The sequence below is a fragment of the Ptychodera flava genome, chromosome 17 (assembly GCF_041260155.1).
Source record: "Ptychodera flava strain L36383 chromosome 17, AS_Pfla_20210202, whole genome shotgun sequence".
NCBI lineage: Eukaryota > Metazoa > Hemichordata > Enteropneusta > Ptychoderidae > Ptychodera > Ptychodera flava.
The window spans coordinates 20871810-20896536 of NC_091944.1; the positions used below are offsets into that span (position 1 = coordinate 20871810).

Genomic DNA, 24727 nt, shown 5'->3' on the forward strand with positions numbered 1-24727 from the left:
AATATAGCTTCACATAGACTATTAATATTACTTTTTTAAATCCCGCTTAGAATTTTCTCTACCACGCTTGGCAATGACTGAAAACTGCAGCAGAATATATTTTGTAAAGGTCCCTAAAAATTGTTAGTGTATGGTCCACACTGATAATTTTCAGGGTGTCCCTTTGCGATAAGCATTGAGAGTTTAATAGAGAATGCACCTCTAGATATTTGGACTCTCAACTTTTACAGTACTTTTTGGGGTTCATTTTTTAAGCTCAAGAGTCAATAGAGTTTCCATTTGCTTAATTTTTTGTGAAAATCGAAAATTTAATTTTTCCTCATTTAAATTTAAAGTGTCGGTAAATATGGGTAATTTGTTTCTCTCGTACCAGATTTTAGTCTACACGGTGTTTAAAGTTTCCTTACAGAAAGTTTAGGCAATGCTACTAGTTTGCCTTCCTATTTCGAGGCACGTACTATAAATACATTTCCAAAGTTACCGTAGTTTAGTAGAGTGACACAGGTGAGGGAGTGTCCGTTGAACATCGTGTATGATCACAGAGATCGGTACGCGACCACTGTTACCCATGTAATTATAATTTCATCACATTTCGAATTCGGTATACATCCTACTGTATTGGTTTCAAGGTGCCTGCAAATGTTTACAATACACCTCCAATCCCTAAAACCTTAGAACACCGTTTAAAACTCGAGTATCTCTGTTGCAACGCTGCCAGTCCCTAATCAACATCCGTTTTTTCCCCCGAATCGTTATCAGGCAGAATCTATATGAATACAAGTCCCTCGCGGGCTATCAGCTCTGGGACTATTTGCCCCATAGACGAGTGTACATAAGCGAGAAACAACCCGTTTATGTACACTCGTCTATGGGGCGAATAGTCCCAGAGCTGAATAGCCCACCAAGGACTGTGATAATACTACAATAGCAGAGCGCCCCCAGTGAGTTTGGGCCTCCTCGCCACTGCAGTGTATTTCAGGTCAAGGTAGTGTGATTAGAAACGGGGTGAAACGCAGGGCAGGAGTACAAGGTCAATCGGTAAAAAACTCTGACATTGACCAGAAGACGACATACATGCAAGCTGGAAAACACCCCTTGCCGTATATGCGCTATAACGGGTGTATTATTAATACACCCGCTAAACAGTTCGTTGCATAATTGACCGGTTTTTTTCACTTCCCATGCACGCTCGGTGATTCCAATATACAATGATATACGCCCCTATCGGTGGCGAGTTACAATAAGCGAACCTATAGACGAGCGCCTTTGTTTAGGCTAATATTACTCAGAAAGGTCGGGTCGGTGTCAACGGAGAGATTTTGACTCAGTACGACCCTCTTCTGTGTATGGTGAGACCTGACAAAACACCATGTCCTGCCTCAAACAATTTCGGCAACCAAAACAGGAGGTAAAGTATACATTTTTTTGCCCTATGGACACCTATGTGGGAAAGTTAATTTGTTGACGGGTGAACATTTCCAAACTATGTACAGTCAGAAGTCAGTTTTGGGTCGTGGATGTGCTCTACAATTTGTCACCTCGAGTTTCAAATTAGCATGATTCGCAGTCACCGCAAGTAGGGTATTGCGTAGTATGGTATGTTTTGGCATTTCAAGAATTGAAGACTTCTCCAGCTTGTTGTAAACGCGAGCTGTTCAAGTAGTCGGGCTTCTCTCTGATCACTTTTAATCTACAAAATTCTGAAAATTCATGTGTGCCCATTCTTGTGTTTTCACAAACATTGGTAAATACGTTCAATTGCACATACATACATACATACATACATACATACATACATACATACATACATACATACATACATACATACATACATACATACATACATACATACATACATACAGAGATACATACATATGTGTACGTATGCGAGCACAGGGACGTACGCATGCCGTACAAATGTAGGTCCTGTCGTTTGCGTACAAACTTACAGTCATATACTGTTACTAACATCTCGTCTTTTCTGAAGCCAGACAGGTCGACGCAAAGGCCCTGACATGACACTGTGCTTTCTGGAATGCACTTCGGCCATAGCGATCGCAGGAAATTCCATACTCTAAAAGTTGTGCGTTTGATGACCTGGGCCATTTAAAAAAAATAATATCTGTGTTTCCCTTGGCATGCCTCCTAGAACGGAGTTGTTTTTTTAATGGAATAAGACTCATAATAGAGCAAAATTTAGCTAAATCATGATGCGTGCGTTTAAAAAACGCGAAAAATATTTCTGGTCAGTGAGTTTTTGTACTTGGATCACAGGCAACGTAGGTTTTTTAGACATGCTGATCTCACAAGAACATTTTGTAGGTGTTGTTTGTCATAAGCCAGGGAGAACAAAGAGATGGAATGTGCCATCAAGATAAATATCATCAATGATATGGGTGAACGTAACATTGATCACGCTGAATGTCTATGATAATAATACATGTATTCATCAAGAGTTAATTGTTATCAAGCAATTGTCTGGGTTTTGAAAATAAAGGAAAACACGTAACAGCTACCGGGACCCTTCTTCCTGTCGTTTTCATCACAATAAAAACCGAAGCGGGCGAAAACAAAGACATTCATGTGAATTGGGCGTGGGTTCCGTTGCTCAGGCTGGCAGCGCCACGGAGCGAAAACTCTACAGGAATCGATAGTTTGGCCACAGACTAAAGAAAAATATTTCTGTGGTTTGGTTTACCAATTGATTCGCGTAAAATGTGTCATTTTTCATTGATTTGTGTGTGTGTGTGTGTGTGTGTGTGAGTGTGTGTGTGAGAGAGAGAGAGAGAGAGAGAGAGAGAGAGAGAGAGAGAGAGAGAGAGAGAGAGAGAGAGAGAGAGAGAGAGAGAGAGAGAGATCATGTCTGTTTGTGTGAGAGGGTTTGAAGCAGTCCATTGAGAATGCCGCTGTTACAACATTACCAGCAAAATAACGATGGTACCTGCAAATACCTCCGCCCCATTAATACATGCTTGATTATCAAAACTACAGAAAATTTATTCAAACACTATTAGTTTGGGTATATAATGATAATTGCTTTCGGCGTGTTCAGTAGCATGGTGATAATCGTTCGTTTATCCATATCACGCTATGCAACAGAGAAACCACCCGCGTTTTCAGACCGATGGTGGAGGGACCGCGCTTTGAATAGCTTTCGTTAAAAGTAGTGATTTGTAATGCGTTGCCGCTGACGATACATGAGGAATCAGAACAAGTGTTGACAGGTTAGTTGTTGTGTTTATCACGTTTTAGGTACGTGTATCACGAAGGTGGCGACAATGGATAACTGAAAAGCCATTAGGGAGTCATTTTTTACAGGTCAGAGTCACCGTATCCAAACCTATATCCTGTTTAATTAGGGGGCCACATCGATCGAATTCGTGAAAGATTCACAAAACGTTTTGCCCATATACAGTCATTTCTTCAATAAATAACTCTCTCTTCAAATACGCTTTTCAGTGAGGATTTTAACGAAAACGAGAGGAAGAAAACTTTACTGTTTTTCACGAGTTTCAAATTTAGACCACTTGTTGTCTCAAAACTGAAAAAATTGTAAATTTGCCTAAATTGCCTTAATTTTCATCGGGGAAATCTTAAACCAATTTCTTTTAAAATCAGGCATAAAAAATAACTGATCACCGTGTACTTTATATTTAAATTTACCAATATTCGAAAATCATATTGGCCGCTATCTCTTCAATTACTCTATGATGCGGAAACGAGACGGAAAAAAGTTCATTGACTCCACTCGCCTAACATGAGACAACGCAAGCAGCAAATGAAACACTGTTTTACATGCAGATTTGAATGTCCAAAACTTGCCCCTTTTCCCGACATAATGACAAGCAATGGCTACTTTAATATAACAGCGAAGGCTAAATGTACACAAAATAATAAATGTATGATCCGAAATGTCTGGAATAAGCTTATAGAGGACTGCCGTTTATCGTGAAACGAGTGTCTTATAGTCCATACGATCTTGAATTCTAAGGTCATCAGAAACACCCATGATATTGTTATTACAAATTCATCATAGATTGCAAAGTAAAAATTAATGATAGCTTCCAGTATTTGAAAAATGTCATTGAGTGTTACAGTGGAAAACTAATGAATATGAATATCAGGATGTTACATAATGCCTTCATTGCTGCGTTACATTGCAAGGGCTAACCAAACTGAAAGATTTCACTTTTTTCGCACACAGAGCGAATGCGACGGTATACCAGAAGTGTACCGGGAGTTAAGGGCCTAAGAAATTTTATTATATTTATATGATAATTATGATTTATTACCATATAAATAACCGTCTGAGTATTTACATCTACATTGAGCTCCCTTTCTGCTCTTCTGTACTTGATAAAATCACTGAATGCTTATGAATTACGCATGACAAAGAAGTCTAGGGCACGCCCAATAAAGTTATATTATATCGCACCAGTATTGATGGCGCAAATACAGCGATCTGATTGGTTGAGACGAAAAATAAAGAACAGGGCTATATTCACCATACGTGCGAGCTCTCAGCTAGAGAGAACATTTTGGTTTTATTTTTACTTTTCACATCAGAATTTAAAATGTACTGTTATGATATAACAGCAAATAACCACCTAAGCAATGTGTATACGCCACTCGGTTTTGACCAGTAAAAGGACATATATGCACGCGAGCGATCGCTCTTGTATATATTGCGTCAACTGGTCAAAATCTCGTGGGATACCGTCACAGGGTGTGGTTCATTGCTTAAACGTTTCATGATAATTATATTACTATAATAAGTCTTACTCTATTCACTCCCATGGTTCATCTTTGGGTATACGTGTGTACATTTCAACGTAGGTGGCATGGCAACACCTGCCCATAACTTCTTTTAATGTTCAAAGAATAAATATATGCAATGAATGTCGTTCTTTTCTTTGGCTCGTCAACCAAGGGCAAAGCTGCATTCTGACTATCGGTACGATCATAGAGAAAGATATGTTTCTCTGTGGTACGATAAAGTATTTTTATTGATCGCCAGGGCTCCTGTGAGGAACGACTCAGGGTGGAACCTCGGAAGAAACGGTTAACCATGAAGGACCTAATCGCATGTTCAGAAAAACGGAGAACAGAAAAATTTGTCAACTTTTACGAAAAATACACTGAAAATTTATCACCGGACCTCCAGCTCGTGGTCGCAGGTGTACGATTCTATGTTCATAAACATGTTGTGTGCGAGAAAAGTGAATATTTCCGCGCGATGTTCAGATGCGGTCTACAGGAGAGCGAGCGAGCGGAAAACCAGCCATGTCAAGAGGTCGAACTGCATGGTGACACGCCCACCGCTTACGCGTTTCAAGCTTTGCTGGGTTTCTTCTACGGCGGCGAGCTAGACTTCGAGGTGCGCCGAGCGGAGGAGATAGTCGCCGCTGCGACGTTTTTAGTCGTGACCTCCATGAGGAAGGAGTATGCAAAAATTGTCAACCCGAAGAATTGCAAACAGTATGCAGCATTGGCCGAAAAATACAACGCTTGTGAGCTCAGGGAAGTTACTCGCGTGCTGATGGACTCAGCGCAAAGGGCAGCAAAACGGGAAAGTGGAAATGTCAGGTCGTCACCAGTGCAAGTGAAATATGTGCATATGCATCGGTTCGCGGCTGGGCTACCGTCTGCATTAAGTTACATACCAGAATAATTGATACACAAAGATCGTGATAGACATTAAAGGTATACAGTCACCTGTTCCAATCTTACCACAGTTACCATGGAAAGAGACAATCTAACCAATCACAGATTTTAAGCGGGTGGCGGCGTTTTTAAAACAGCGCCCTCACATGGGCATTTTGAATACCAAGGAACGCCCCTTTGACCATATATGGGCATATTTAGATTACAGGTCAATGTATACCTTTCAATGAATGTATTTGTATAGCTTTGAGTCACAATTTGGCAGATGTTTTTACAGTCTTAGCGAGAAATAATATATTTATTCTTTATACTAACGATGGGTTCCAAGGGACGAAGCTGTATGCCTCTATTTGTTTAAGTTCTATATCCCTTCTGTTTGTAATATTTAAAACAATGTTTTGTTAGGTCCTACACCTGGTACAATAAGCAGTGTTTTTGTAATAAAAAAATATTATTTGAAGTTCAGGCCCTTATTTATTTGAAAGCATCCAGAAACCGACAGAGTGTAATTTTTAACTGGAGTTATTATACTGTGTTGCGTGGAAATCCAAGGGTAGGTTGTAGGTTATGACTGCAACAACATTTTCGTTGGGAGGGGCTCTTCAGAACTGAACTCAAAGTCGTATGGGACCCATACGACCAATGTAAACACTGTATCTAAGGTACGTTGGCGATTGATGAAAGTTAGAATATGTTTGTCACAATGTACAGAGTGATATTTAAATGTTGCAGCTATGTTGATGTGATACATCTAGATATCATGCATGAAATACATTGACTGTAAACAAGAAAGTGGCACAGGTGCAGTTCCGACGACCCTATGTATGTAGGCCCCTGCCCTCTATTCCACCAGCCCAATCTTTACACCAGCCACTAGCCGGTACCTATACTCGTACAAAATACACAATATAGGGGCTCAGGTAAGGCAAATGAAAAATATAATCGGTTCGTTTTTCATCCACCGTCTCTTATAAAATGATACTGGAACACGGTTTTTAATTAATTTTGTTTGTTTTCTTCTGCGTTTTTAGCTAATAAGATCAAAACAACAACATTAAATTGACACGCAGACGATGAGTTCAGAGTTCAGGAGGACAGCTAGTACAGTGCCTGTAGACATATGATCCTGAACACCACACTGATGTCAGCATGTTTTTTATGTTTTGCTGTTCAACATAGCGTATAAAAGTGCGAAGATCGGAAGAAACAAACTCTTCTCGCTCTATGACATGTAAATGGCAGGTTCTGACATTTGTTCTATGTACCAGCGCGCACTATGTTTTCGGAGAACAGAGAATGTTCGAACACCTCAACCCCACCTATATATAATTTTTTCTCGCTAACAGACAATATGGTTGACGTATGAGGTACGTCCGACTCGCATTGTTAATGTTTACGCGCGAATCCATGTCAAGTCATAAATTTCAATTGTCAATAGCTGCCTTGCTGAATTGGCATCGGCAGGCTGTGTTACCTTTGCGAGTCGACAACTAGTAAGAAATTCCTTATGGAGTACACCAAGAATAAGTAGTGTGGTATACGGCACATGGAACAAAAAACTAGAAAATACGTAAATATATTACACAAATTACTGAACACGATTGGAACTAATTTGGATAAGTGGATCTTCATATTTTTCAAATTTCTCAAAAGTGCTAGGTGCCATATGGCTGAATGTTGCAACATTACAAATTACTCATAAAAACAAGTGTGTGACGTAAAAAGAAATGCAAACGAGCTTTAATGCAGGTTAAAACAACCCTACTTCACCATCCATTAATCCCAAATTAGTTAGTCCAATCGTGTTACTGGTATATTTCGAAGCTATATTCTTGAATACGATAATGTGTAATGATTTTGTATCATATGGTTTCCTCAAAGTTAGTACACGTTCCGTTTCACGTTTCGACTTTCAAAATTGTTATGTACACAATGGCCTATATTTTCCGAGTTCATTCGTCCGTTGGCTATCATAAAATAGGCTTAATGAGACCAGACTATGGGGGTTTGGTTTCACCCGGCGGGAGCGTAGCGCCCGGAGCATAGAGTCTGGATCACATACACAATCTGATTAAAATCAGATGTAGAGTACGGCGACGTCTTCTTATGCGTACGCGTATTCTCTCGCTGTCGCCTCTATTGACCAAGACTTCTTGAATACTATTAATTCTTTTGACTTTGTAGCTTTAGAAGAAAGTTGGTTAGATTCTGTAGACAATTTTTCCTTGTCTGATTTTAGTTATTTTCGTAGTGATAGGAAAAAAAGAAAACAGCAAAACGGAACTCTGGTGGTACTATATTTCTGTTCAAACATAAATATAAAAGAGGAGTACAGAAAATCTCTACGGTTATACCTGATACAATATGGGTCAAACGAGATAAAACTTTTTTTAACTTTGAAAAAGACATATTTATCTGTGCAACATATTTCCCACCAGATAATTCATCCATTTACAAAGAGAAGGTAAATACTCTCTTTGAAGATATTGAAAAAGAAATAATCAATTACTCATCCGAGGGTGAAATAATTATTATCATGGGTGATTTCAATGCACGTACAGGAAGACTTGATGATTACGTTACAGATGACTCAAGAGACCATATTACATTACCAAATATGTATGCTATAGATAATTTCAGAGCAAGATTGAATAAGGATAATAATATCAATTCATATGGAAGGAAACTTATTGACCTCTGTTTATCAACAGACATGAAAATTGTCAATGGCAGAAAATTGGCGACTTGTATGGAGATTTTACATGTTACACATATAACGGCTCAAGCCTTGTGGACTATGTAATTGCACAATCAAGCCTTCACTTTAAATTCAATACTTAAGAGTTCACCAATTGACCCACTTATCAGACCATTGTCCACTATCTTTTGCACTCACTGGACAAGTCAGAACTGAAAATGTGGACAACAGTACCGGTCTTAACCCCCTTCCCAAAAGATATTTATGGGAACAAAGTTCAACTGAGAAGTATCAAGAGGCTCTCCAAAGCCCACCAGTCAGTTCCAAAATTACTCAGTATTTACACACAAATTATTTGACTGGTAATATTGATGATGCTGTACAAGGCTTGAATGATATAATTTACACGGCTGCAGACATGTCACTCAAACCCTGCACCATAAAGTTATAAAGAAAGGCAATGTGAAAAAGAAAACAGGTCGTCGATGGTATGACAAATCATGTTTTATAATAAAACGTGAAGTTAGAGCAATGGGTAAACTGATTGTGAAATATCCAAATGACCCATATGTGAGAGGTCGCTATTTTCAACTTAAGAAGGAGTATAAAAAGTTAATTAGAACTAAAAAGAGAATGTACCAGGAAATCTTTTAAATAATATCACGGAAGTGAATGGTGGTAACTTAGATCAATTCTGGAGTGCATTGAAAGAATAAAAACCAACAATTCCTTACAAACAAATGATGATATCAGTAATAGTATAAGTGTTGAGGAATGGATCAAGCATTTCTCAAATCAAAATAAGAAATATAACCATAGTTCAAATTAGACAAAATTATAAAGGAGCTAGAAAGTAAGGAAATTAATGAAGAATTGAAAGGGGATATTACTTCCACTGAAATCATGAAGGCAATACAGTTAAAAAAGAAAAGTCGCCAGGTGATGATAAAATAATCAATGAAATGTTAATAAGTGGTCAGTATGTCCTTCTTAAACCAATTACAAAACTCTTTAATAGTATTTTAAATTCAAAAAGTTTCCAGACATTTGGCGCACTAGCATTATAAAACGACTTTTCAAATCAGGGGATAAAAATAACCCAAATAACTACAGAGGGATAGCTCAATCAAGTTGTCACTCAAAACTTTCACTTCAGTTTTGAATAACAGATTACATAAATATGTTGAGAGTCATGATATTCTAAGTCAATATCAGGCTGGGTTTAGGCCTGGATTTCGAACAACGGACAACATGTTCATCTTAAAATAGGTTATTGATAAGTATATTAATAAATCAAACATTGAAAATGCGAAAGATAAAAGGAAAAATATAAATAGGTTGTTTGTAGGATTTGTTGATTTTAGAAAGGCATTTGATAGTATTTGGCGTCAAGGGCTCTTTATAAGTTACTAACACACAATATTAATGGCAATATTTATCAAATAATTAAAAGTATGTATGACGAAGTCAAATACAGTATAAAACTTAATGGTGGAATCACACGACAGTTCAAATCAATGCGAGGAGTTAGGCAAGGTTGCAATATTATTCCCATTCTTTAATAATCTGTTTGTTAACGATTTATCAGGTTACTGTGATGATAGGTGTGAACCAGTTAATTTAGGACAGTCTCTGATCAATTTCCTATTATATGCTGATGATCAGAATCAGAGGCTGGATTACAACGTTGCATTGATAAATTTCATTCATATTGTAATGACTGGAATTTAGAAGTCAACACTAACAAAACCAAAGTCATTGTTTTCAACAAGAATGCTAGGGTCCTTCGTCATAAATATAACTTTTATTATAATAGTATGAAATTAGAAATTGTTCAAAGCTACAAATACTTAGGCATAGACTTCAAATGTAATGGGAAGTTTGACATTGCAAAGGAGACTCTATACAAGAAGGCACTGAAAGCGTTCTTTTATATTAGAAAAGTTGTCAGTTCATCAGCTAACATAAATATTCATGCATGGATTCATATTTTTGACCATGTTATTAGGCCTATACTAACTTACGGATGTGAAATTTGGGGAACTGAGAAATATTCAGATAGGACACCAATTGAAAAATTGAATCTTAAGTTGTGTAAAATACTTCTCCAAGTTAATCAGTCAGCAACAAATTTAGCAGTGAGAGGTGAGATGGGCAGGCATCCTCTTTTAACTTTTATCAAGAAAATGATGGTTAGATATTGGTATAGAACATACACTAAGAAAGAAAATACTTTGATCCATGAGGTGATGGTATTTTGTACTAACAATAACATGGCCTGGGCAACTGCAATGCAAGAAATTACAGGATTGGAGAGTGTTGGTAATTTTTGGCAAAATGATAAACATAGTGTGAAAAACTTAACAGATAAGATAAGTAATGACTACATTTTAAAATGGAAAAATGAAGTTAATGCAGAAAAGACATCATCAGGAGAGAATAACAAATTACGCATTTACAGAAAGTTTAAAACGGATTTTAAAATGGAAAAGTTTTAAGCTGTATCAAGGATAAAAATGACAGAAAATACATTACCAAGCTGAGAATAAGTGACCATAATCTGATGATTGAGAAAGGTAGACACATGAGACCAAAACTAAAAGCTGAGGACAGAATTTGTAATAGATGTGATACCAACTCAGTTGAGGACGAATTTCATTATATCATGTGTTGTCCATGTCATACACAATCACGACAAAAATGTTAGACTCGATAGCAGTCAACAATGAAAACTTCAACGACTGGGATTTGCAAGCCAAATTTTGCTACATAATGAGCAATACAGATAGCATGATATACCTCACAACATTTATCCAAGAAACAGATATTTTTTAAGATTACCCCACATTTCATATTCTGCATAAAGTTATATCTTATATATATATATATATATATATATATATATATATATATATATATATATATTTATTATTTTTTGATAAGTATCCTTTTCTTATTTTTGTAGTATTAGTTCTTGACTATGTTCACCTTTGAGGGAATAACGTCAATAAAGTTATTATTATTATTATTATTATTATTATTATTATTATTATTATTATTATTATTATTATTATTATTATTATTATTACAAAGAAATTACTAACAATGTACATACATTATAAAATTCACAACAACCGCTATTCCTGTGTTGACTCGATGGAGAAAAATTAAATTTTCGATTTTCAGAAGTCGTATTTACCCCAAGAGCTTCAAAATAAGTCTACAGAAGCAGTAGACCAGACAAGTATTGTATAATTTTGTAGTCTGATAATCTGACGCGTTCCGCCATAAGCCGAAATCTCGTAATCGACATGATTGCATTCCTGGTGCATAGGCACACTGTACTTCGTGCGCGCTTGACTGTTTTAAGGTAGAATGCGCCTCGGGGACAGATATTCAGACTATCAAACTTTTACAATTTTTTTCTGATATACCACTTGTGGTGGTTCATTTCACAAGTAAAGCTCTCGGTGTAAGAAAACTTTTCACCGGCTTAGTTTTTCGAAATTCGAAAATTTTATTTTCTCCATATAGTTAACACAGAGATGGCGGCCATTTTGAATTTTAAATATCGGTAAATCTTGAGTTATTTGTTTCTCTAGTACCAAAATTTGCACGATGAACCCCCATCCATTTTTATTCTTGATTTTGAAAGAGAATGGTTGAAAGATTCCTTAAGGAAAATTTGAGCAAAATTAAAGTTTGAGTCTTTCACTTTCGGGGTGCATACTACCTTAAGCAGCAATTCTGGAGTTAGCACACCTTCCCCTACACACAAACACACACTGGAAAGCATGGTAAGGTATCTCGCTTGGTAAAAAACGACAATTTTGTCGTGCCGTTTGTTACGTGAATCCGAGGCAACCATCATATCGTTGCATGCTGCTGACTGACAGAGAATGCATGTTTAAGATGTGCTACTTGGGTTGCCATGAAACTCGGTCATATTGATACCAAACCAGTTTTTCCGTCGTCGAAAGGAATTTAATTCCCAATCCTTGGCATAGAACACGCCTATCCACTTTTCCCTTGCCCCTTGACATAAACATACGAAGGTCGAATAAACTCCTTTTGTGTACTTTCAATTTAAACTGCCAAGTGACTAGTAACACCACTTTGAATTCATTAAAAGTGTCGATAGATTAAGACCATATACTCTATCAATGCAACACAAAAACATCATATTTTCATCATTTTCCAAACCTAATATGGGCAGTGTACTCTTGGTGGCGTAGTGTAAGTTACACTGGACTTAGAGGAAAATATATCAAACGATAGAGAGTGTATCTCCCCTCCCCCCGCGATATGTGCAATGCCCGATGCATCGGACGTTAAATTTCTTTTTTCACATTTATCGTGGCTTTTTTAGGTGATATGTCTGTAGTTCTATTTTCGGAGCCAATGCTCCCCTAGCAAGGCCAAGTACATGACGCTGCAGCCCCAGATCAAATGTCTACAAGAATCAATTCGCAATGACGTCATAAATTGCTCTCAGGTGGCGCTATGCGATGACGTCATAGATGCAGAGGTCTATCAGAAGAACCAGTGAATGAACGCGCACACTGCTTTTTACAGAAGCCAGAACAGGGTCGTGGCTGACGCACTCGAAAGAAGCAGATATGGAATGCAAAACAATGAATTTTCGTGTCGTGTTGGTAAATTAAAACCAATGAAATATGAAATGTAATGTAATGTAGGCCTAATGTACGTAAATAGCAGGAAACTTAATTTACGCAATGATATAACACGAACACCTTGAATAGATCGGTTAACATATACGAACTATATTCGGCAAATTCCTCATAGTAAACCTGAAATGAAAACAAGGCACATGAAACTGTCGCAATTCTATCGTTGAGGCCGGAACAGAACACGACAGGACGGTTCTCAAGTTTGTTGGATGCGTTTCGTTTAAGTCCAGTTCATGTCATATCGATTGACTGGTATTCTTACCTTTCTGGGCAGGTGAAGGCTATTAAAAAATGAACATATGATATGTGTACCGAGTCAAGCTAAGCAATAAGTGCCTTGTAAGCAATTATGCAATGAAAAATAATGATCTTTGAGAATCAGTATTCGTACTATTGAATTGCCACTTCTGCTTTCGCTGATTCTGAATTTTTTCGGAAATTCTGAAAATCAGCCATAATTCTTCACTCAATTTGCACTGGTTCGATGAAATATGTATTTTAAACAATATAAGAATTTTTGTCTCTGACCCTCATGAATTACTCCGCCTCTGTCATTCTCTCTCTCTCTCTCTCTCTCTCTCTCTCTCTCTCTCTCTCTCTCTCTCTCTCTCTCTCTCTCTCTCTCTCTCTCTCTCTCTCTCTCTCTCTCTCTCTCTCTCTCTCTCTCTCTCTCTCTCTCTCTCTCTCTCTCTCTCTCTCTCTCTCTCTCTCTCTCTCTCTCTCTCTCGTATATTGTTTCCCAGAAGGTACGACCCTACTCAATGATTAAATGATTAAATTCATTTTCAAAGAAGAAGAGGATTTTCAGGAATGTTCACGGGGAAAAACAATAGACATGCAGCATCAGTAAATTGAAACCACAATGAACGTTATAAATAATTCAGTGAGAGAGAGAGAGAGAGAGAGAGAGAGAGAGAGAGAGAGAGAAGCCTGCGTGCTGCCCCATTCCTTATTATATTCTTATCAAACCGTTTATTTGTATCGAGACACGGGAGTCAGTCACTTTGAATCACCGTAGATTGGATGTGGTGATTACAGCGTCTTGCTTATTATTCATGTTTATTAGGATGAATTATTTGACGAAGGTCATGACCCCAGCAGTCGACAAATCGATTGAAACTGGGATCTAAAGCTCCACCTTGCACATTGCATAGCACCGCAAAAATGCGTCAGTATAATGGCGGTGGGTGAATGAAAAGACCTGCGAGTATACGTCCCTAACGTTTAGCTGTGTAGTGTAGAGTAGAATAGACATCGTGTCTCCCTGTTCCCACCCGGATAATCAAATCAGTCTGACACATCACAGAGTTGATATCGACGCTCAACGCAACCCGCCGCTTCTATTCTTCACCGACAAGGAGTGTTCGTAAATGGCTTGCCTTGCACGCATGTTCTGCGGCCGAAGGTATGGTCGTAAGCGCCGCGTTGAGATCCTGGACGACGACGAAGGCAAGTACGACTTCGAGGTGAGTTTTATTGCGTCTCAAAAATCTCAGTTTCCAGCAGCGGGGCACGGCAGAGCATAAATTCCGTACTTATGTAAGACGATACGAACGTCGGGACTGCATGAGAAATATAATAACGCAACGTAATATAATACTCATGAACTATCACAGTGCAGGCCTGCTGTGCGGCCTGATGGAAATTTATCGATTTCATGAAGACGGGGAAAAGAAAAACAATCTGTACAGCACGACTATCGTCGAGAAAAATAAATATGTGAGCAGATAACGATTGACTATATCCCGCCACTTATGGCGGTAACGTATGGTAGAAGTCGTCTCAATATTAAATTAAGACGAGTCGCATTTTTCTCAGCATATTGTCATTTAAGACATAGTTACACCTGTCAAGCACTGAATTTCAAAAAATGACTAATATACCTTTAATATTTATCCTGTTTCATGACACATGACGACATTGGGGCGGCACCACAAGAATTAGGTCAATTTCATTAGGATCACTCCGACGAAATTTGCTTGAGCATGTTCAACTGTAGACGCTTTCATATGTTCTGCGTCGTCAACTTCTCCTGATTCGACGCAGTTTCCCGCCAATACCTGATTGACAAAGTTTAATGAAATATGATAAATTGCTCATGATTTTGGTCTTCCGAACAGAATAATGACTGACGGCATTAAAATATTAAAAGTCTTTGTTTTTTGAAGGCTTCTCGACGAGGAAATTAGGGTGTTGCAGTCCTGTGACGCGAGTGCTGACAAACGATTTTGACAGGCTTTAATGATTCATGAACGGCGTACGCGTTTCGCAAACAAGATAACTTGGCAATCTGTATCACGTGACCGAACGTCACAGAATTGCTGTCGTCTGCAATTCAACTTTCCCGCTATCACATTTTGGGTTGACATAAAGTCGTTTGGGTTGACATAATGTCGATGTTTCCTTTTACTACAAATGATTTAGTGGACATATGACGATAAATCATGTTTATGCATGTATGCAATTTATCTCTGGGGCGATTTTTCAACCTTATCGCAAGGATGGACGCTTTTTTAGGCTTCTTATTCTGTCTCCAAGTGCTAAAATATTTTATCGAGAAAGGGGAAAGTAAATATTCGCAATTGTCAACTCTAATAAATCAGGTGTAACAAACGCTAATCATTTCGGCGTTTTCGCACTTTCTCATGTGACTATAGGTTGCATTGGCAATAAATCGTGTTCCTTTTTGAGGGAGTGGGCAAAAGCTTTTATCTTGATGGAACTGGTCCACTTCAGGGTAAAGAACAAACAAACAAACAAACACAAGAAAAAGCCAAAAACCTGTACAATTAATGTCGCCGTCAATATGTTACGTGCCCATGGAATTGTGTGGGCGTGGCTGACTGCCCGATACATTTGTGTTTGTTGAAGCAAAGTTGAATCAGATCAAGCTACAGCGATGAAATCCCAACAAATCTACCTGATAATAAAACTATTTTAGCGGAAATATAATTACTTTGATTAGCCTTCGCTTTGTATAGTTCATTTGTTTTGAGTCTATAGGTGCATCGATTCATCGCCAATGTTCTCGCGGAAGGCTAATTCGTCTTGACAGTTCGCTCAGTCGAGAATGAAAACCTGTAAATTAAACACGTCTTGCCATTTTAAAGACGAAGGCTTTGCGTTAGGAAAGAAATATAGTGTGTCTCGTTGCCTTGGATACGGTAATTGCATATTCTACACAACACGGTTTAACACAGGAAGTCACTACTTAATGGGTAAGCCTAGGCTTTCAGTCAGCACAAATTCTGATCTGTAGTTTTAAAGAATATTATGTCGCACAGTGTTGAAGCACAATACGACAAACTTCGCTTTTAAAGACATATGTACTCCTAAAATGACTCAAATTCTCTTTAGGAATGCACCATTAGCACCTGGGGTTTTCAGTATTGTGGCGTGCAATCGGTCGCGCCTTTCAAGTTTTGACATGTTATGTCTGGAGCACACAGAGCATGCGTACTTTCCAGCGAGAACGCAATATTCTTTTCAGTTTTATGTTAACATTTTTTGCAAGAATGAAAAATTGAAAAAAATGGTTTAACACACTTTATTCTGTAAATTAGTTATCCATGCGTGACCACCCCTCCAAAGACAAAATGGCTCATCCCTTACACTGATGCTATTCCAGTCTCCCCACTTGCGCACCTTGTTTTTGTTCAGAGGAATTTCCAATAACAACGAACTTTGTGGTGTTACGATTTAAACGCACCGTCAGGGATGAAAATAAATTAATACTTGATAATATGAGGAGAGGAAAAATATGTTTAATACCCTCTCCAACGGACAAAGGAAAATATATCAGAAACTACTACTTAAAACGACAAATGTAAAACAGCGAAAATTAAAAAGGAATTAACAGCAACACAGGAATCAAGAATATTAATATCAATATCACACGGCAAAAACACTGAATATCGATCGAGGACAACCAAATAAATTGGCACTCCGACATAGAATGCATCATTATAAAACATGACCTAAAAACGGGTAATATAGTCACAGAAGAAATACGTATTGTATTATATGAAGGAAAAACTAGTCAATAATGTAACCCATAAACGAATTGGATAACTGGATCACCGAAACCTTACGAGTGGTAAAAACTATGAGATGAACGGAAAAAATGGCCTTATGGCAAACATACATGTAAACATACACTCATCTGTCGACGTTCGCAAAAAAATTAAATTTACTACATTCCGCAACACAGAACGAGCGGCCCGACGTTTTCTTCAAGGTTTTATAGAGCAAAATTTTTCAGGCGGAGAAATTTATATTAATTGCCGACTGAGAATAAAAGCGGGATAAAGCGGAGAATACGAGAGGGGTGTCCGTCTTCCGGTCCCCTGTTACATAATGCAATATTTTAGGTTCATCAATATTCTTATTTGATAATGACTCATTGTCGTTGCATACTCGAAGAGTGCCGATCAATATACCCTGCATAAATTAATGCTTTTATCTAGGATATTGAGCGTTACATGCCCAATCTTGTTCAGAAATGTTGACAAACGTTACCAAATTATTTAGCCCGTACTCAGTTGTCGGTGCAATTTGAGAAAGACATGTTGTGACAGATACTGTTCTGTTTCCAACTGAGAAAAAACACAGAACCAAACAAGAGAGCGTCCTTCCGAACCGAGAGCGAGTGTTCCCCTCTTACGCATACGGCAATTTAAAAAAAATGCCGACTTTGATACCCGCAGGCCTGCAAATTCAGAAAGCCAAGTGTTGGCAAACATGTTCCGCTTTCAAAGACAAAACACAGAAATGAGTACTTATGCTTTTAGACTGACTATACTGTATTCGGTGAACGAATAACGATACGGATTACTATCCTGGTGAAATTCAATTTAATTCAATTAAATAAAAATCAGTACTAATATGTTTCCAATGATGGAGACAGTGTTAAAATTAACAGTGGAGTGGTGACTATGCTATGTTTAAGTACAGTCACATGACAGGAAACAACAGTGGCTTTGATAATTTGAATACGAGTTTTGGTTAATGTCACAAAGCAGAGAAAACAGCAGTACTATACAGACTAACATTCAACATACTGGTTTCTAGTAAATATCAATGTAAAAGCCTTACAGTATTGTGTTGTGTAAAATTTGCAGTTGAGTGACTATTGATCATGTGCCGTGAAGACACTTGTGAACAAATCCCACACACAGTACCTTACCTTTCTTCGACTTCAATGCATTCCGGTAAACGTATCGGTTAAATTCTGTCGTGCATAGTAATTCAAAGTGCTAAAAAGATCCTAGCATGTTCTCAAAATTACTGTAGACAGAAATTCTGGAAAAAAATATCCAACACAAGTACATGATATTTACTCAATATCAACCTTTGTCAAAACCAAAGAGAAATCGAAAAATGTCAAATCAACTATACTGACAATGACATTTACTTCCATCAGACGAATGATGATACCCCAATACAAACGTCATCTCTCCTACCATTCGTGCATCACTGTGACATACAACCAATGACACACGTGAGTACAAAAGACGAGGATACTTTCCGCCAATGATATAACGTATATGAAATGGGCTAGGCGAATACGATGACCTCGCATACAGCGTCGACATTGTCGTCAACTCAGAGGCAATCGTCATGTTTGTCGATTCCAAATATTCGCCCTGTTATGTTAACCCACTTGATATTTTTTGTGATAATTTGCGAAATTGTTATCATTGTTATCAAGAATATTTAAATCCGGACCTGCAAAAATGCTGTTACAAGTATTCATTTCGCCGGCTGTCGACTTCTAATGAATACACTACCAATACTTTCACGTAATATGTCAGAGTATTGTTCGTATTGTCTGACTATCATTGCATTTCAGTCACCGAAATAACAGACATGCGTGAGACGATATGTTTGTGTTGCAATCAAAATTTCGCAAAAGATAGGCGGTTCTGTTAAAAATCCATTTGTAAAGGGAGGGGCTAGTCAGGACTGCGCCCCTGCGACTTTCTTCAATACCAACAATGTATTTCATGTACATATAGGGCCTGTATAGATGCATAAAGTCAACATAGCTGCATAGCTGCAGCATTTGAATTTTCCAATAACAAACATGTTTTAACTTTCATCCGCCAACGCAACTGGTCGTACGGCTCCCATACGACCTTTGAGCGCAGTTCAAACGAATCCCTCCTTAATTTTGCTACAACGACACATCTCAGTTTTGCCGTGATAATGTATCAGACCTGAAGCTTACAGCTGACTATTTCCCACGGGGGATAACCTGCAAAAGGGCTCATTCGGAACCCATATATAATTACTGTAGTGCAGACTATAGTTAGTGTTGAAGACAACACTAATTTATTTCAAACACCCTGAAATTACAAATTGTCAGGTTTTGTCTCTGTATGCATTCGTAAACGTGCATCAAATATACATTTAGTTGCCATTCGCATGCCATTCTTCGCACAATCGTCATATCTACCCCAAAGTATGAAGGATACACGATCACATCGTCCCACTTTGTTTAATAGGTCAATATAGTCATACTGAGGCCTTGTTCTCAGATTTTGCTGGTATAGGCTACAGAACATTTACATGACCTTTTTGTTTGTTAAAATAGAAGTAGAAAGTTATCGTGGTCATATCCTAAAATAAGTGAAAATTAGACCTTTATGTAGAAATGTAATAACATTTTGTAACAATGGCTACTTTTTGATCACAGTCCGTTACAACCTAAACGCGTTAAAGGGAGGCAGTCGTCGGAACTGCGCATGTGCGACTTTCTTGCTTACAAACAATACATTTCATGCCCTATGTAAAGATCCATCATGTCAACTTAACTGCAACGTTTAAATTTTACGATGTGCATTATAACAAACATGTTTTAACTTTTATCAATCGCCAACATATCTAATTTTATACAGTATTTACATGGGTCGTAGGGCCCCCTGGCGACCTTTGAGCGCAGTTCCGACGACTGCCTCCCTTTAACCAGATAAATATATCCAAACGAGGCAACAGTCTCCCCAATCAAATTAAAATCAGAAGTCAAGATGGCGACGTTCTGACTTCAAAGTTGTTCGTGTTTTTTGCTGTTCTCGTAGGCTGATAGTCGCCTTACTGACTCAGCTAACGAGCATGGCACACTTGAAGGACAGGCGAAGGCGGAAAAGTCGCCGTCTTTCCATCTAATTTTAATTTGATTGCAGATTCCCCCGATTCATGCAGGACTTCGAAAACAGCTTATCTTCGGAGCAAAAGCGCATGATTGATAGGCATGTCATCAAATATTCAGATACTGTGAAGGCACACAATCTTAAAAGCTGCGACAGAAAGTATACTGCCGTTACTTTACAATTTACATTCGAGCAATTCTGTGTGGGGTGTATGAAAACTGAAATAGCGAGATCAAAAGAAGAACCCGCAAGACATTGTAGTTTTTAATTATCATTTCGGAAGATTTCTTGCATTTTCTTCAGCCGAGTCAAAATTTTTAAAAATCAAAAAATGAAAAAGGGATTCCTACCCACCGAGCCTATTTCTAATGAGGCTGTTAGAGGAATATTATCGGAACGCACATTTTCATCTATTTTGCTATCCTTTTTTGAAATGGGTTTTGAAATAGTCATCCAAAACAAAGTTAAGCGTTTAAAAAAGAGTCTTGCGCCTTACTATGAAATTCGAAATGTTCTGTGTATCAGTGAGATCCGTAGTCCAGTATAGATTTTGTAGCATTATTTGAACGAGTGTGTTAACTATATGCTGTCCACTATGCTTTATATCAATTACTATTCTAGCTGTTCAGTGGCGTGTTTTATATCAATTACTATGCAGATCACTAGGTTTTACGTCAATTATTATGCTGTTACAGATTCCTTTATAGCTTTTCACCCTCAGACATGTTCTAATTATATTTTCCTTTCCTTTCAAGGATTCACCGAGACTACATCCGGGCAATCTTCAGGTGATGAATGGCGGCCCTTTGGAACCTGCCGACAGCCGGGAGGATTGCAATTACATACGGGTATTCAAGTGCCTTGACAATCCAGAAATGCCGCAAGATATGCAAATTACCGTGCGTGATTGGACATTTTGTGTTCACAAGCACGTACTATGCAAGAACAGTGACTATTTCCGCGCCATGTTCGACTTTGGCCGACAAGACCCGAAACACACGACAGATGAATTGGCGTCTATGCAAAAAGTAGAAATAAAGGGAGACACGCCAACTGCGCAGGCGCTCCACATTCTCTTGAACTTCATTTACTATGGGAAGCTCGATTTGAAAAGTTACAGTGTCGAAGAAGTGATAGCTGCCTCAAGTTTTCTGTTCGTCTCCTCGGTATGGACTCATTTTGCTGACATCATCACACTGAAAAATTGGAAAACTTATCTAGGACTAGCTGAAAAATACAACATCACGGAATTGAAAGATTTGATATATAGATATTTGAATTGCAATTACAGTGTACTGCAGGGTGATATGTTCTTCCACAAGGCAAAACTCGACAACACAAATTTTTCTCAGGGTTATCTGTCCCAGTTCCGGGATTCCCAGGAGCGGTTTACGACAAAAGTGATTGCAGTGGCGGGCTTCTACAAGGACAAACAGACGTCCTCACCAGCTATCAAGAAACACGGCCATATCGTTAGTTTCTATGACGCGCTCGCACCTGGCTGGAAGTTCCTCGCAGCACTGCCCGTGTCTCTCCGTAGCAACAACGCGCACGTCGACGTCACGGGTTGGGATGATACTATTTATGCCGTCGGGGGCAAAGGATCCATACATGAAAGGGAATCGAATCAATTTCTCTTCGATTGAATGATGCTGTGTCTGTCAGCAAGTCCTTTTCATACAACACCAGGATCGGCGAGTGGAGAAGAACCAAGTCGCCAAATGAGAAAGCTTTCGGGAAAACTCGTTTGGTATCGACAGAAAAAATGTCCTATCTGCTGCATGGCGGTTTTCCTGGAATTTACAGGTATGACCCGACGGATAACTCTTGGCAGACCGTTCCAATGGAAACGAGATCGCTAAGAGACTGTTGCTATGACAAAGGAGTCATATACATGTTGTGCCGCGACTGGGGGCTGTCCAGTAAAACTTGCCATATTGCTCGGTTTTACACAGAATCTGAAAAGTTCGTAGAAAATCTAGATTCCGAGCAGGTGCTGCCCTCGGGGCGTTGTACTCACGTCACGTCCCTTGATGGCGACATATACGTCATAGACGACGCAATGCCATTTAATTGCTTCGTCTTTCGTTACGACCCCGTGACAAATTCGCGCACTCTGCTGAGCTCTTCGCCAATCAGAGAGTTCGGTTTCAAGAAGGGCGCGGGGCAATCGGTTTCCATGGTTGCATCTACTACCTGGGAGAGCACAAGGTCGCCGTGTTTGACGTCGCAGATGTATCGTGGCGGTGTCTCCCGTCATTTCCAAGGAACTTTGATCCAAAAAGTATGTTTGTGTTGACGGTGCCGCGGGATTTAGCTCAGGTATCTCCAGACATTTTATAACGTAAACCGTTGGTTAAAAACACTAGAGACGGGAAAATACCAACGACTACAACAAATACCACACTCAAAAATCGAGCGATCCCTCATTTAGTGTATGGTATAAACTTGTTCGTAAATCATCGAAAACTAATCTTCCGACTCTTATACGATAAACAACGAAAGGGAAATTAACTGAATATACTACTGTTGTATAAATGGTTAGTATGTTAAAAGAATTTGGTATTACACAGGCCTCATTGAAATGAAACGGATGCGACAGATTATGAATTCCCGGGAAATTTGTCTTGATCAATGCTTTTTTAGCACAAAGATTCTAATATTTAGGGGATGAAAATGTCTCCAACGTTCCTTTCTGAGAGAGAGAGAGAGAGAGAGAGAGAGAGAGAGAGAGAGAGAGAGAGAGAAGAGAGAGAGAGAGAGAGAGAGAGAGAGAGATCTTTGAACTAGTGGAATACTTTGAAAACAAGAAACGCAACATATATTGAAGAGTGACGTGACTTTGAAAATTTTCAGCCACAACATAATACTGAGCATGATTCACACATAAACGAACACCCCTTCCCAACAACTTTCTTGACTGTCGGCGTCATTTTACATTTTTGACACCGAGCAACGTGACTATCTGTATCTGTCATTGTCTTTTGTTGCAAAATAAAACAAATAGGCAAACAATAAACGAAAATCTAAACACATGGTAACACGATTGGAACTTATTTGGAATAATTGGATCTACATATTTTTCAAATTAACTTAAAAAGAAAGCAGATGAGCTTATAGTTGCAGATTAAACCAAGATTACTTCACCATCCAATTATACCAATAGTTCCAATCGTGTTTCGTGTGACTAGGTGTGTCTCGGATTGAAATGCGTATCGTAAGAGGTTCTTTTCAAAGGTCAAACTTAAAACTTCGCTATGAACATCGACATATTCTAGCCACCCGGAGCTACAAATTACAGCATTAAATGTGTCTAGCAGTTCCCGTAAACTGGATTATTCTTTTTACGATATGATGCAAGACATGAACTTTTTGAGTCAGATTTTTGTCGTGTATGTAGTAGCTGGTCTTCCTTTTCGAATACATCGCGGTCATTTACACGAAATTCGGCACAGTTAAGCCGCATTCACTGCCCGGATAAAAAAGACACTGAAAGAAAAATTCTCCAGGCAAATTTTATTCATAAGACGAGAACAATGATCGATCGTCAACGTATTTGCGATGGTGAGGTGAGTGGAAAATCATTACGAAAATGTCAATACAGTGCTTGAACGCAGAGGTAAGCTGAGAAAAACACATTATCCACGCAGCTGTTACACCCGTGGCCACTTTAGTGTTGATTAAGCCTGTCTGGTGCAAGCAGAAATTCTGTTTGTATAAACGAAACAAAGTGGTGGTCGGTGTAATAAATGTAAGGTTCACTATCGGCACCCCACTGTTAGGATTGAGATAACGTTCTACTAAAATGTCTCGCCTGCCCAATTCAAATCGATCACAACACTGCACTGTAGACACGCTGTAAGTCTGCACTCCGACAATGAACATCAATAACAACGGTCGCGAATATCATACGGGCAGCTTGATTGTTCAAAATATAAGACATTGTGGTGGCAATTTGGCATCCAGCGAGGTACCACGAGGAGCTACAAAAACAAGCAAGCGACCGTTTACTATAAGCGTGGAGGGAGCCAGAAAAGTTTGGAAGAGATATACATGTATCAGGACAGGTTCCCTTCAACCGGGATGAGAAAAGTGTCGTTCATGGTTACACACATGTGAATGAATACATGTACATGTAAAATGCTACCCCGACTGTACTTTACTCTTACCTTTTCTCTCTTACCAAGTGAAATTGGAGTACGTTTATTCACGGTTTGTAGGAAAGAAACATGGCTTAGTGCAAGTGAATGTTTATTTCGAAAGTTTTGCAGTCAAGACGGGCGATGTCTGTAATTTAATTGCTAACATTTTCTCAGTGGCATTTTCTCAATTCCCGCGTCTGAACAAAGTCTGAACACGACACTTGCGATGCACGCTGTAGTATCGTTGGTATTCATTCAATGCAATATTGAAATCGACACAAAATGTGTGATGTTCTGTAACACTGACTGCATTTGAAAGACATGAGTTTTACCTGAAACTAAAGACTGATAGGGCAAATGCTGTGGTCAACATAATTTGTA

The 24727-nt window shown here is 38.6% G+C and overlaps 1 protein-coding gene and 1 long non-coding RNA gene across 2 annotated transcripts; both read left to right on the forward strand.

Moving 5' to 3' along the window:
- The first annotated feature begins 1284 nt into the window (after positions 1-1284).
- Positions 1285-6124, forward strand: LOC139115750 (uncharacterized). Its single transcript, XR_011548179.1, has 2 exons — positions 1285-1408; positions 5018-6124. It is a non-coding gene; the product is annotated as an uncharacterized lncRNA (long non-coding RNA).
- An 8070-nt stretch (positions 6125-14194) lies between these two features.
- Positions 14195-22745, forward strand: LOC139115751 (uncharacterized). Its single transcript, XM_070678078.1, has 2 exons — positions 14195-14519; positions 20960-22745. The coding sequence occupies exons 1-2, from the start codon at positions 14424-14426 to the stop codon at positions 21848-21850; spliced, it is 987 nt and encodes a 328-aa protein (XP_070534179.1). The 5' UTR covers positions 14195-14423; the 3' UTR covers positions 21851-22745.
- Positions 22746-24727: the final 1982 nt, after the last annotated feature.

What these genes read in the sequence shown, in the direction of transcription:
- LOC139115751 (XM_070678078.1), top strand. Translation starts at nt 14,424, where the DNA reads ATGGCTTGCCTTGCACGCATGTTCTGCGGCCGAAGGTATGGTCGTAAG. An exon ending in AAGGCAAGTACGACTTCGAG is followed by an intron (nt 14,520 to 20,959) that starts GTGAGTTTTATT and finishes TTTCCTTTCAAG; the next exon opens with GATTCACCGAGACTACATCC.